The sequence below is a fragment of the Mytilus californianus genome, unplaced genomic scaffold, assembly GCF_021869535.1.
Source record: "Mytilus californianus isolate M0D057914Y unplaced genomic scaffold, xbMytCali1.0.p SCAF_5, whole genome shotgun sequence".
Lineage (NCBI taxonomy): Eukaryota > Metazoa > Mollusca > Bivalvia > Mytilida > Mytilidae > Mytilus > Mytilus californianus.
The window spans coordinates 120,918,234-120,932,331 of record NW_026262701.1 but is presented as its reverse complement, the minus strand read 5'-3'; the positions used below and the strand labels follow the sequence as shown (position 1 = coordinate 120,932,331).

The following is a 14,098-nucleotide window of genomic DNA, read 5'->3' as shown; positions in this document are numbered from 1 at the left end:
ATAGCTCAGCTCATGTGCCAGTAGAAACAAACACTATTGTAAAAATCCCAAGTGGAGCAAATAGAAAACCATCGGAAGAAACTACTCTGGGATGAAATAGACACTGAAACATATAACTCAAAGTTATCAGAAGGACTCCTTAAAATTCAATATGATGAATCAACTTCAGACCAACTTCAAACTATTACAAATGAATTAATCAAAGCAACAAAATTAGCAGTTCCAACGAAACCAATTAAGTTACAAGGGCCAAAATGGAAAGCAACACCAACTGTTCGAAAACATCGATATCATGTAAATTACTCTATTCCCATTGGAAAAATCAGGGACGGCCACAAAACCATCCAACACCTACTGAATTGAGAAAAGCCAAGAAACTTCTAAGAAACTCACAAAGAATAGAACAAGCCATTGCTAGAAAAAAATCTCAATCAGCAGATATCATGGAAAAACCCACAACCATACTTTTTTATAGGATAATAAATAGAAACCGAAAATCAAGAAATAATACTACATAGATATAAGAAGATGTGGTATGAGTACCAATGAGACAACTCTCCATCTAAGTCACAATTTGTAAAAGTAAACCATTTCATAGATCAAAGTACGGCCTTCAACACGGAGCCTTGGCTCACACCGAACAGCAAGCTATAAAGGGCCCCCAAAATGACTAGTGTAAAACCATTCAAACAGGAAAACCAACGGTCTAATTAACCTATATAAAAAACGGAAAACGCGAGAAACACTTATGAACCACATCAACAAACGACAACCACTGAACATCAGGTTCCTGACTTAGGACAGGTGTAAACAAATGCAGCGGGTTTGAACGTTTTATCTGGCGCCAACCTTCACCCTAACCTGAGACAGTGGTGTAACAATACGACATAAAAGGACACAATTTAAAACATTAATTGAAAAAAGACTCAACTCATCAAAGTAGGAATACTAACAGATTTTAGACAAAAGTTAGACCATGAAAACCAAATTTCAACTAGTTAAATTATAAACCACAGAAAAATATATCAAACCTAAAACCAGTATGAAATAATTTTGCCAAACAACCGGTCACTTTATGGACCACTAAAAAAGAGCTTGTTGAGAAGGATCTTTAGCGTGCAAAGAGCGTGGTACTCCCTGAACACGGGACATCGGATTTATACAACTTGTTTAGAAATAGATGGCGAAAAGGAATACTCTCATTCAAACCGAAGAAAAGTATTTGCTCAATACTATTAAGATCTAAGTATGCCAAAAGAATCTGAATATGACAACTCTTATATAGAACTTTGCAAAACACGCCAAAACCTGATTGAGAAATTTTACAAAGAAAATCCAGTTACATCTGACCCACATACTGAAAAGGAAATTCAAAACTCAATTGAAAACTTAAATATAGGGAAATCACCAGACGAATACGGGCTCACAGCCGAACATCTTAAGTATGCCAAATAGTATTAACACCAGTTTTAACAACTTTATTTAATGAGATCAAGGAGACCAACTCCATTCTAAAAGCCTTTAAAACGGGAATTCTAACTCCAGTTATAAAGAGTGGAAAAAAACCCTCTAGATGTAAAGAGCTACAGAGGAATTAATGTTACTCCCATTATTGGAAAAGTGTATGAACCATGCATACTAAAGACGGTTCAACTACAACCGGGTCCAGATCTAAATTTGGTTTCACAGAAGGATTATGTCCTCTCATGGCAAGTTTACTCATAACAGAAGCAAAATGTGAAAAACTTCCAAAGAATATACCATTATTCATAACAACAGTAGACGTACAATCAGCTTTTGATGTAGTCAAACATATCATACTAAGGCACAACCTACTAGACCAAAATATTCCTCCAGATCTCTTACAATTAATCAAGGGATTATATAAAGATCTAGAATCAAAAGTAAAATGGATGGGGGGCACTAGTGACACTTTTAATATCAGACAATGTGTAAGACCAGGAGGCATTCTCTCTACCCACCTTTATAAACTGTACGTTCAAACCCAACTTGAAGAACTCAAAAACAACTCGATTGGCTTCCACCTAGGTAATATATACATAGGCGCACATACATGTGCAGATGTTAAGGCCCTATTGAGGTCCGACAATCTGAAATGCTAGACATTATAGGTAGATATGCAGATCAACATCAATATAACATCCATTCAACAAAAACTAAAATCGTACAGTGCAATACGAAAGACATTGACAATAAATGGAAAGGAAAAATTATCGAACCAACAAATGCTACAACACATTTAGGTCTTCAAAGAAAAAATAAACGAGAAAATGAAATCAACATTGATGACCGTATTAAACTAGCCAGAAGAACAAAATACTCAGGCCTCCATGGAACAAACGGGGTTGACCCAATCACAGGATATAACATCTACAAGACATATATTCTCCCACGGCTTCTATATGGCTTAGAAATACTACCACTTACTAAAAGTCAAATAGAAATACTAGAAAAGTTTCACAAAAATACCTTTAGACATATCCAATCACTGCCTCAAAGAACAGCTACATCAGCAATATATCTACTACTAGGAGCAATGCCAATTGAAGGAGAACTACACAAGCGTCAATTATCTATGCTCTATTCACTATTATCGGCCAAAAACCAAACTATTCACGATCTCTTACAACGCCAATCATTAATCAACGTTGACAATCCAAAAAGTTTCTTCTTTGGTGCAATGGAAACACTTCAAAAATACAGTCTTCCAAACATATGGGGATTTCAAAGCAATTTGCCTATAAAATCTAAATGGAAAACAACAGTAAACCTAATCAAAATGTGAAACTACAGGAATAATGCTCTTTAAATTGATACAGTCCAGAAGACATCACTTAAATATTTAGCTGTAAAGAGTATTAAAATTGGAAAGCCGCACATCTCCTACACTACATTGCAACCTACAATTGTAGATGTTCAGAAAGGTATTATCAAAATTAGGATGATGACGACAACATATACCCTACAAGTTGATCGACATAAATTTAGTAAATATGAAATTACTCCAACATGTCAATTGTGTAATCAAGAACCAGAAGACCTTCCGCATATGCTTACTACCTGATCAGCGTTAAGTGAGACCAGAAAAGAAACCTTTACGCTAATCAAAATTTATATTACCCAATTTATTGGAGAATGGAAATGGAAAGAGACCTTTATACATAGACATAAAATCACAGTTCTTATTGTAGACTGTACAAACTTCACTCATATATTCAGTGAGAGCAGGCTCAAAATAGAAGAACTAGAAAAGTTAACAAGAAATATGTGTTACAAGATTAAATTTGCTAAGTGTGTAATGGCTGTTGACAATTATCGCTCATCCTCAGAAAGTTTAAACTTTATTTTAGATTTTAGCAACTGTATACATATACGGAGTGTGTATATAATCAAAAGACCTTTACCTATATTACCCTCAAAATAGGGGTGTTCCTCATAGAGGAAGCTCATACGAAGAAAAGAAGAACAAGTCTTTTGAATGCAGATGTTCGCTGTTTATATCTAAATGGCACTGGCTACGATTACGCTGAAACGTAACAATACCAAAAATAAACATTGTTACGTTGGACACTATAATTGCCGGTAATAAAGGTAAAAAATATGACTATAATTCCGAAATAAACTATAATTGTTAAAACAACAAAACACCCTAGGTTTTTATAAACCTGCAATTAAATGTGGTTGTCCTTGTTCAAACCGGGGACCGATACATTTACATTTTGGTCCTAGTTCAGTTTTGATATAGGCACTGGCTACGATTACGTTGGAAACGTAACAATAACAAAAATTCATTGTTACGTTGGAAACTAATTGCCCGAATGCTAGCAACGGTTAGGTTAAAAAATGATTAACTATGAACGTAACAATAATATTTTTGTCTACGGTTACGTTAATTGTGTTATTGTTACGTTAATGCATTTCAATATATACTGGGAATAGTAATATATAGAAAATATCATATGGCTTTTTCAATATCACATCCAATCCCAAGAGCTCTGTTCGAGGGATTATATTGGTTGAGGGTTGATACGGTGTGTGATGTTGAAAAAGCCATATGATATTTTCTATAAATTACTATATATATTGTATACATATCCGATCATATACACTTTATTATATACCTCAAGTAGATGTTTTTCACGTGACATGACGTAATACAGATTAAGGGTTTGATAAAGCGTGACTGATATCGATGACCGTGACGTCATACAGATTAGGGGTGTGATAAAGCCTTTGTAACCGTGACTGATATCGATATCATCACGGATGACTGATCGATACAGGACAATTGCCATTGATCATATTACACATACAATTTATCTTTTTTACTACTAAGTATATAATGAATATATATAGTATATCCCATATGTAACTATGTAATATATTCAAATACAACTTGAAAACTTTTATTCGTAAACGAATTCAATTATTCAATATTCGGCATATATACTGAAAGCTAGTTTAATGTCAATAAAAACTAACAAATCTTGTGTGTCTAAAAATCAAATATCAACTCAGTACACATCCACCATCCAATGGATTTAGTGTAAAAACGTCTTTAACGGTCATAGAATAACACAACCTTGTGCAATGCCAAAATATAGGTAGCCACAGATGGTAAAACCGTTAATGTACATATGTATATAACAATAAAATTTAGTTTGGTTTTAAATTTCTGATAACAAAATCAATATTTATACCGATAAAAACAAAAGTCAAAGATCTAATTACAGTGTTGAATTGGTAACCAGAACTTGATAAGTTTGTTATAGTATTCTTCTTCGATTAAGAATGAGTAAATATTTTGATATAGTTGGAATCTATAATTTCTATAATGTGTTACAGTAATCTCAGTTGGAATCGATGTCTTCCATTATTTGCTCCAAAGCGCCACTGAACAATAAATTATGTAATAATTGCCTTTTTTTTGTGGTGCGCTTTCTTTTGTAAAATATTCGGTCTATGGCTGTACCAGTTGCATTAGCAATATGGCTGAACTCCGAAAACTTGGATTTATTGCTACAATCGAAGAGAATGATTCTTTAAATCTAGCACCAGAAAGTTCTTCAAGTGAAGATGAGGTATTTACGGAACAAACATTTATAAAAATAGTATTGGTAACAAGTTTAGAATGCACACAATCCACAGGTACGACATTACAGGATCTGAAAAAATAGTACATCACAGAAGACCATGTGGTTTGAACATCGAACATTGAATGGCATCTGTTGAAAAGTTTTTTTAAAACCTCAATTATTTCAGGTTATATTCTTTTCAATATTCAATTCAATTTAAAATATTTAATTGTTGAAAATTCAGACATTCAGCTACATTTAAAAAAGGGGGTTGGTGGACATTCAACAAAATTTAGATGAACTGCATAAGTTACCAGAATGTATTTATTTTTGTATTGTGTAAGCAGATAAAATATTAATATTTTATTTCACATTCACTTTGTAGACACAGTGTTCCGTATTATATAATGTTCCATTCCATTCCCTCTTTGAGTAGTGACTAGTTAGTGTAGCTGCTGTTTTGAATCTCAAATTCCATGAGGGTAGGAATGCCCTTTATCGTCAAGCGTCCTTTTTTCGCTACTGTTAGCTTCAAATGAGCCTAAATTTTTTTATTGTCATTTGTCAAACTTAATTATCTAGCTACTGTTAAGCATCAAATGGAGTAAAATATTTATCGTTATTGTTATTTTAACAAATATTTTACGGTCATTTCGTCATGTGGGGTATCCCATTACTACTCTTTCATTGATAATACAATATGGATGTGACTGGTAATCTTCCTGAACTATGTAACAATTCACAACACTGTCAACAGTTTAATGAACTTTAATCTGAAAATGGTAAATCTACCTTGACATGGAAAATGTGCCATTACCATGTTGATTTGCCATAAATTTTTAAGTGTTTGGGAGCAGATTTACCAAAATCATAGTAAATTTGTAATACAAATTGTGAACATTTGCCATTCTGGTCTACCACTGATATGGAAAACAACTAACACTTTATAATGAAAGTTTTGACAATTGTGTCATAACCAACCACAAAATGCAGGAAAGATACAGCCATATAAAAACAAGAAGATGTATTATGATTGCCAATGAGATAACTATCCAAATGACGAACAAGAAAGCAACTATAGGTCACTGTATGGCCTTCAACTAGGAGCAAAACCCATACAGCATAGCAAGCTATAAAAGGCCCTGAAATGACAAACGTACATTTTAAAACCATTCAAACATGTCAAACGAGAAAACCAACGGCCTGATTTATGTACAGAACAATAAAAGTAAAAAAATATTATATACAGCAACAAAAGACTACCACTTAATTACAGGCTCCTGACTTGGACAGTCAAATACAGAGTGTGGCGGGGTTAAACATGTTAGTGGGAACCCACCCTCCCCTAAACCTGGGACAGTGGTACAATAGAACAACACAAGAAAGAACAATTAACGAAAAACAATCTTATTGCAAACAAAGGGAAATGGTGAGGCTGCTCATAGACCAATAGTGTATTCAAATCAAAACAAATAAATTGTACTTAATATAAGTAATAACCATTATAACTGTTATTGCTGCTCTCCATCTGGACAGAAGCTGGAAGATATTCAAAGATGTTATACAACAAGCAGACTTTAGGAACATGCCACAGGTTAAAGAATTTGTAACTAGTAAAATGTTGAATTTGACTTTTCCATTAACCATATTAACACATGATTAACACATGATTAACTCTGATAATGTCATGTTAATTTATTACTCACAGATAATTTTCATAATTGTCTTTTAAAGGCTCCAGCAGGAGAAAAAGTCAAAAAGAAGAAAAAATCACAGATAAATAGTTTTAACCAAAGTTTTTCATTTACAGATCAGGTAATTTTAGTCTTTTAGTCTTTAAAGGCATGTTATATATATGTTATTTACAAAAATATTCTTATCCAGTTATAATTCAAACCCAGGTGGTTGGGGTATTGGTGTTTGTTAACCATGGAAGATAGCATTGTCTGTATGCAACATTTCCTTAAAACACAATAGTCAACCTTGCATTTTTGTCCATATTTCAACAATCCTAATAATGAATCAGGGACTTAACCGTCGCCCAGTCACCAAACGCGGCTAGATTTTCGGCTGGGCGAATATATTTTATCATATTGTGCGACTGTAAAATATTTTGCAGTGAATCCCATTTATACCCTTCCTTAAACAAAAACCTGTTCCCAAACGGAAACCTGATTGTCTAAACAAAGCGGGATAAATTAAAAGGAGGATTTCCAGTCCGGAAACCAGTAAGTTCATTTTAATAACCAAAACCCGGTCTGACAATTAAGTTTTCAATGCGAAGTGATGATTTGACATATACCCCTTCTCTAAACACGTTTTCTTATCTCTCTTTTTTAAAAAGCTTCTACGATTATTTCATTATTTTTTAGTGTTTTCATCTACAATGTTGAATCTGCATTGCTTCAAAGATGTATTCCTGTTGTCAAGGAAATCACAAGCCTGTATTTGACGATAAACTAGTATACACAACTTGTTCTTCAATGACAAAACGAAACGCAAAATCTCGTAAATAAATATCAAAATATCTAGGTTGCTATTGAATCTTCAATAAAAAGTAATTAAATAATATTTTTGATCAACACTATAAGATGATGGCTTGGATTTGAAATAGCATTCAATGATTCATAGAAACAGCCATATTGTCGTCAAAATATCAACATGACGTTCAAATTGAAGGGAGACAATTTTGGTGGGAAATGTTCTAAAATCAATATTGTCAAATCTTATGATATATTTCTGGTGGCAATAATTCAAATATTATAAAGTTATCACACATAATCTTAACCAGACTCAAAAGTTACATATAGGATTACCTAAAAAGACTTTATTAGTATATGAAAAGTACATTTAAGTTTTATTTTATTAGTATAAAAATTGGTTGGGCCCCTAACATTTCAACTGGGCCCCTGAAAAAAATATTTTGGGGGCCCAGCTGGCCTCTGGAGAAAAAGAGTTAAGTTTAGTCCCTGTGAATGCAGGCAAAATTTTCTGAATTTACAGTTGTTCTAGATGCCTTATTTACCCCACTTCTAAACAGGTGCTATACAGGTTTACGTCTGTCTGTAGGTATCTCTGTCCTTCTGTCTGTCTATCCCATAGAATTTCCATTGCATTTTTATCTGACAGGAACTACAAATCAGAGCTTCTTGAAATTTGTTATCAAACTTCACATGAGTATAATATACATTATGTGATACATTTTCAGATTCATTGCTCATCATGTTTATACAATACTTACATATTCTTACACATAATCAGCCATGTATGAAATTTTCGTTGTATTTTTGTCTGCTGAAATTATGATACTTTACAGTACACAAATGGTATTCTGCACCACAAAAAAATATAAAATTTCTATTAATAATTTTATAGATTGTAATGACTTTAGATTTACATGTATATTGTCAGTGGCCAAGCTTCCATTGAGGGAATGACGCAACTGCAGAGTGATAGCCTCTGGTTGGCTATGTGGCATATATATACTTATAAATATGCAACTCGTCTAAACATCAGCCCAACAATGTTAGATCTGTAAATTTGCTTTCGCAAGTTTTAATTCTTCCCTCACCGGGATTCGAACTCATGCTACTGAGATATCGTGACACCACATTGCCTGCACTGTATCCGACGCGCTAGACCACTCAACCACCTAGGCTTCACAAAAATAATAAAAGCTTTCGGTGGCTGGGTGTTACCTTTCCTCGTCAGTTTTAATCTAGCGTCGTAATACAGTACATGATATATAAGGCATGAAGATGGAATTGTTACAGATCAGCTGAAATATCTATTGTAAAGGATCCTACAAATTAATGCAAGATACTGTCACAGAAATAATTATATTTATAAGTACGTCTGAAACAGTGACAACTCTACAACAGATTTATCCATCGGATCACCACCAGTGATGGTGATACATGGCTGTGTACATTCTGAATATACAACTCGTCTAAACATCAGCCCAACAATGTTTGATCTGTAAATTTGCTTTCCCAAATTTTTAGTTCTTCCCTCGCCGGGATTCGAACTCATGCTACTGAGATATCGTGACACCAAATCGCCTGCACTGTATCCGACGCGCTAGACCACTCGACCACCTAGGCTATAATGCATGTATACTTCTTTTCAGAAAAGGGTTAAACTTGATGCCTTGTGTAGGCAGTGTATCTTGCTCTCTGCACGATAAAAAAACGACCTGCAACAGCTCATTAAAAGAGAAGCGAAAGATACCAAAGGGACATTCAAACTCATAAGTCGAAAATAAACTGACAACGCCATGGCTAAAAACGAAAAAGACCAACAGACAAACAATAGTACACAAAACACAACATAGAAAACTAAAGACTGAGCAACACGAACCCCACCAAAAACTGGGGGTAATCTCAGGTGCTACGAAAGGGTAAGCAGATCCTGCTCCACATGTGGCATTAAGAAGTCCGTAGGTGGAATTTTGCAATACTTCTTTCCAAGATGCAATGTATCCTCTTTACAGTTGAAGTCAGAATATACTTGCCCTTCATCCTACTCCACCATTTTTCAGAATCTACTTGATTTATTGCTGATATGTTCTAGTCCTGAAAATGCATGAAGTATTTGCCACTGAACGTTAAACAATATAAAAAATCTCCCTTGGCATCTATAAATGCTGAAAAGTCTTGTTTGACTCAGGCTTTGTCCCCCTGGCCCAACCAGCATTGCGGTCCTTGACCCACGCTGAGGTCTTTACTTCTTTTTTCTCACTAGAAACACAGGTGAAGCTACGCCACTGATTGTTTTTAGCTTTATATTCGACAATTATGACTCAATCTTTCCACATATGAAAAGAGTTTATTTTTCTTTAAATTAGTTTGATCCACAATCAGCATTTAATTTCGACCATGCCCTTAAATTTGCAAAGAGAAAAAGGGAACCCACCACTCTAGATGAAAAGATTGCCAAAGTTAGAAAAAGAAAGAAGAAAGAGGTAAGCATATTATACATTTCCTTTATAACCACGATTTAAAGCCTTTAGAATTCTTTGAACATCTTCAATGCTTTGATGTCAATTTAGGTTTTGATAACCAAGCGGAATAGAGGTCTGATTTTAATAGTGAATATAAAAAAAAGAAGATGTGGTATGATTGTTAATGAGACAACTATTCTCCCGAGACCACATGATGAAGATGTAATCAACTATATGTCACCATACAGCTTCAACAATGAGCAAACTAATACTGTATAGTAAGCTATAAAAGGCGTCATCCTGACAAAACAGTTCAAACATGCAAGAAAACCAAAGGCCTAATTTATGTACAAAAAATCAATTGAAAACAGTTATGATAGACTTGGGACAGGCACATACAGAATGTATGGGTGTTAAACATGTTTGTGATGGCTCAACCATCCCCTTACCTTGGACATAAAAATCATTAGAGCAAAATGTGAAAATCTGTGGAAAAAGGCTTGACTCCTCAGATCGACAAAAAGCACAAAAAACAACTAACAAAAAGACTAAACACACAAAGTACCAATACATGTAGTATGTATGTACGTAAATTCCTCAGATTTGCGAAGTACCCCTTCAAGAGCTGTGTGGTACAGTGGAATCTGTGTACTCTTAGAGTACTCACAGTTAGTAAAATCTAGTTCAAAGCCAATTACAACTTATGAATAAATCATTTTTTGAAACTTAAAAATATCAATCATTACACATTCAAGGGATTTAGTGAAAGACTTCATAAACAGTCTGAGAAAGACTTGACCATGAGTATGTGTGTTGACTCAAACAAACAATACAGATGAAATAATAGAATAAATAATAACTCAGAAAGAGAAGTTTCTTCAAATATACCTGTCTATCTGATAGGTGTAATGACCCAAGTGTCATAGTCTATTGACCAATTATGTTACTGTCGAAACATTGTGTGAGACATTTTAGTATGTCAATCATTATATATTCATTTGATAATTTGGACTTTAATCAGATTTAATTTTATTGTGGTAGTTGCTCAATTGAAATAAAGAGACTCATGAGTAGATTCTGTCATTTTTCATACACCCTTTCTTTAAAGACGGGACATATTATGGAATACTGTTGTCCAATTCCTCAGTCCGCCTGTCATCAACATTTCAGACAATAACTCAAAAACGCTTTCACCAATCTTCCTGTACCTTTGGTGAATTTTTTATATCTATTGACGTAAGCTCTCTTTCGATTTTTATAAATTTTAGATTTTACTTTTCCTAGTTATGAGATTTTATTCATAAAAAAATGGTTGATTTTCTAGTTTTCTGACTATAACTCAAAAATACTTTGAGCAATTTTCATGAAACTTTGGTGACTTGTTTATGTCTATTGTAATAAGCTCCCTTTTGTTTTTTTTTATAAATCTCTGATATGAAATTGTGGAGTTATGGACCTTTATTCATTGAAAAATGGTCATTTTGTGTCAATGTGTACCTCTGAGTGCCCTTTTTTATGCCATCACTTTGCGTCCGTCGTCTGTCGTCGTAAACTATTTAAAAAATCTTCTCCTCTGAAACTACTGGGCCAAATACCTTCAAACTTTAAATGAATGTTCCTTAGGGTATCTAGTTTATAAATTGTATCCGAAATTTTGATCCATCAACAAACATGGCCACCATGACTAAAAATAGAACATAGGGGTCAAATGCAGTTTTTTGCTCATATATCAAAAAGTAAAGCATTTAGAGCAAATCTGACATATAATAAAAATGTTAAACAGGTCAGGATCTACCAGCCCTGAAATTTTCAAACAAATCAAACAAACCATTGTTGGGTTGCTGCCACTAATTTGGTAATTTTCGTCATCTCTCGTCGTAAACTATTTCAAAAATCTTTTTCTCTGAAACTACTGGGCCAAATACATTCAAACTTTAAATAAATGTTCCTTAGGGTATCTAGGTTAAAATTGTACCCGAAGTTTTGATCCATCAACAAACATGGCCGCCATGGCTAAAAATAAAACATAGGGGTCAAATGCAGTTTTTGGCTTACATCTCAAAAACTAAAGCAGTTAGAGCAAACGTGAAAGAGAGTTAGAGTGATGATTAGGTAAATATTTATCTATTATGAAATTTTCATGCCAATTGGAGAATTTGGAAAATTTATTGTTGGGTTACTGTTAGAAGTAGTTATTTATAAGAAATTTTAGATTTTGTTTATTTTCTTGAAAATTATAGTAGATAAGAAGAAAATGTAAATGAGAAAAATAGTATTGATCTATCTGCATGAACGTGTTCAGAACAAATTGCCAATCTGTTGTTGGGTTACTGTAGGAATTTTTTTTTTGGGAGAAATTATAGTTTTGGTTATTTCCCTTGAAAGATTTATTTTTCACAATTTTCTTCTTGAATCATTACTTTTTCTCTGAAACTACAAGACTTAGTTCAACTCCTTTTCACCAGGTTTAATTATAGATAATAGATCAACTTAGAATTTTGTTCCAATACAATGATTTTTAACCACTAGGGGATTATGTATTGCCATGCAATACTCACAGAATTCTTGTTATATTTTATCTCTTAAGCACTAAGAACATACCGGTAACTTAGATATTTATTTTGAGGCATATATGACACCCCGCACCCCCCCCCCCCCCCCCCCCCCCCCCCCCAAAAAAAAAGGTGCATTTTTAAGCAAACACCGATATACATTATTACTCAAAAATAAAAATCATGATTGATGAATGAATTAAGCTTTAACAAATCAGGTGAGCAATTCAGGCTCTTGAGAGCCTCTTGTTTTATGTTTTTTTTTGTTTGGGGTAGGAGTATATTTGAGCAGTGCTCACAGTATCTCTTGTTGATCATATAAATTCATTTTAAGCATAATGACTACCTTAAAAAGGCGACAGGCATATCATGCGCTCATTGCACAGCTCTTTATTTTAATTTTGTGATACATTTATTTAGATAGCTGCTGATGATGACGAAGACCCAGTAAATGTAGATAACTCAGACAACGAAGATATGGAGGAAGAAGAATCTTCAGATGAAGAAATGACAGCTGGTATAAAACTTAATGTTGAGGGAATGTCTCACAGGATGATAAATTTTCAAATAAATAATTAAGTTTGTAGTTTGGTTTTTTTCAATTTTCATTTTTGTGATAAATCAATATTCACAAATTAAATTTTGCCTTGATTTTTATCTGGAAGTCCGTGTGAAACTAGCAATATTCTTGTTTTCATACCTTTCTCTATTTACCACTTATACTATCCTGCCATGTGTTATGACCAAAGATAACTTTTAAAATGAAACATAAGTTTTTATTTGATATTTTTTTTAATAAAATCAGATGTTAATTGAATTTTTTGGATAAAAGTATATAATGTCAGTTAAATAATAATCTTTCATCCAGTTGTTTAATATTACACGAACATAACTCTTGCAGACTCCATCAGAACAAAAGAAAAGAAGAAAAAGAAAAAGGGAAAGAATAAGAAAACTGATTTTGATGAGGAAGTAAGTTCTAGAAATGTATTAACTTTTTCGTATGATTACTTCTAAAAATTACAAAATATGTTTTTGAACACACATGAGACAATGTTCCATGTAATTTTTATACGACCGCAAAAAAATTTTGTGGTCGTATATTGGTATGACGTTGGCGTCGTCGTCGTCGTCGTCGTCGTCCGGCGTCGTCGTCCGGCGTCGTCGTCCGGCGTCGTCGTCCGAATACACAATGGTTTTCGCACTCTAACTTTAGTTTAAGTGAATGGATCTCTATGAAATTTTACCATAAGGTTCAATACCACAATAGGAAGGTGGGGATTGATTTTGGGGGTTATGGTACCAACAGTTAAATAATTAGGGGCCAAAAAGGGGCCGAAAATAAGCATTTTTGTAACTTCCAAACATAACTTGTGTGTTATTGTATGGATCTCTTTGACATTGTACTACAAGATTCCATATCACAAAGGGTCGATGATGGGATTGATTTTGGGGTTAATTTCCTCGAAATTTTAGGAATAAGGGGCCAAAAGGGGGCAAAAAACAAG

At 33.8% G+C, this 14,098-nt stretch overlaps 1 protein-coding gene across 1 annotated transcript in view; it reads left to right on the top strand.

The window, feature by feature from the left end:
* Positions 1-4,983: 4,983 nt before the first annotated feature.
* Positions 4,984-14,098, top strand: part of LOC127700922 (probable ATP-dependent RNA helicase DDX27) — a 48,464-nt gene continuing 39,349 nt past the window's right edge. The window contains exons 1-5 of the mRNA XM_052204651.1: positions 4,984-5,102; positions 6,831-6,911; positions 9,943-10,059; positions 13,011-13,107; positions 13,492-13,562. Coding sequence (XP_052060611.1) covers positions 5,010-5,102; positions 6,831-6,911; positions 9,943-10,059; positions 13,011-13,107; positions 13,492-13,562 — 459 coding nt within the window. The 5' untranslated portion in view covers positions 4,984-5,009. The remainder of the gene's footprint in view (positions 5,103-6,830; positions 6,912-9,942; positions 10,060-13,010; positions 13,108-13,491; positions 13,563-14,098) is intronic.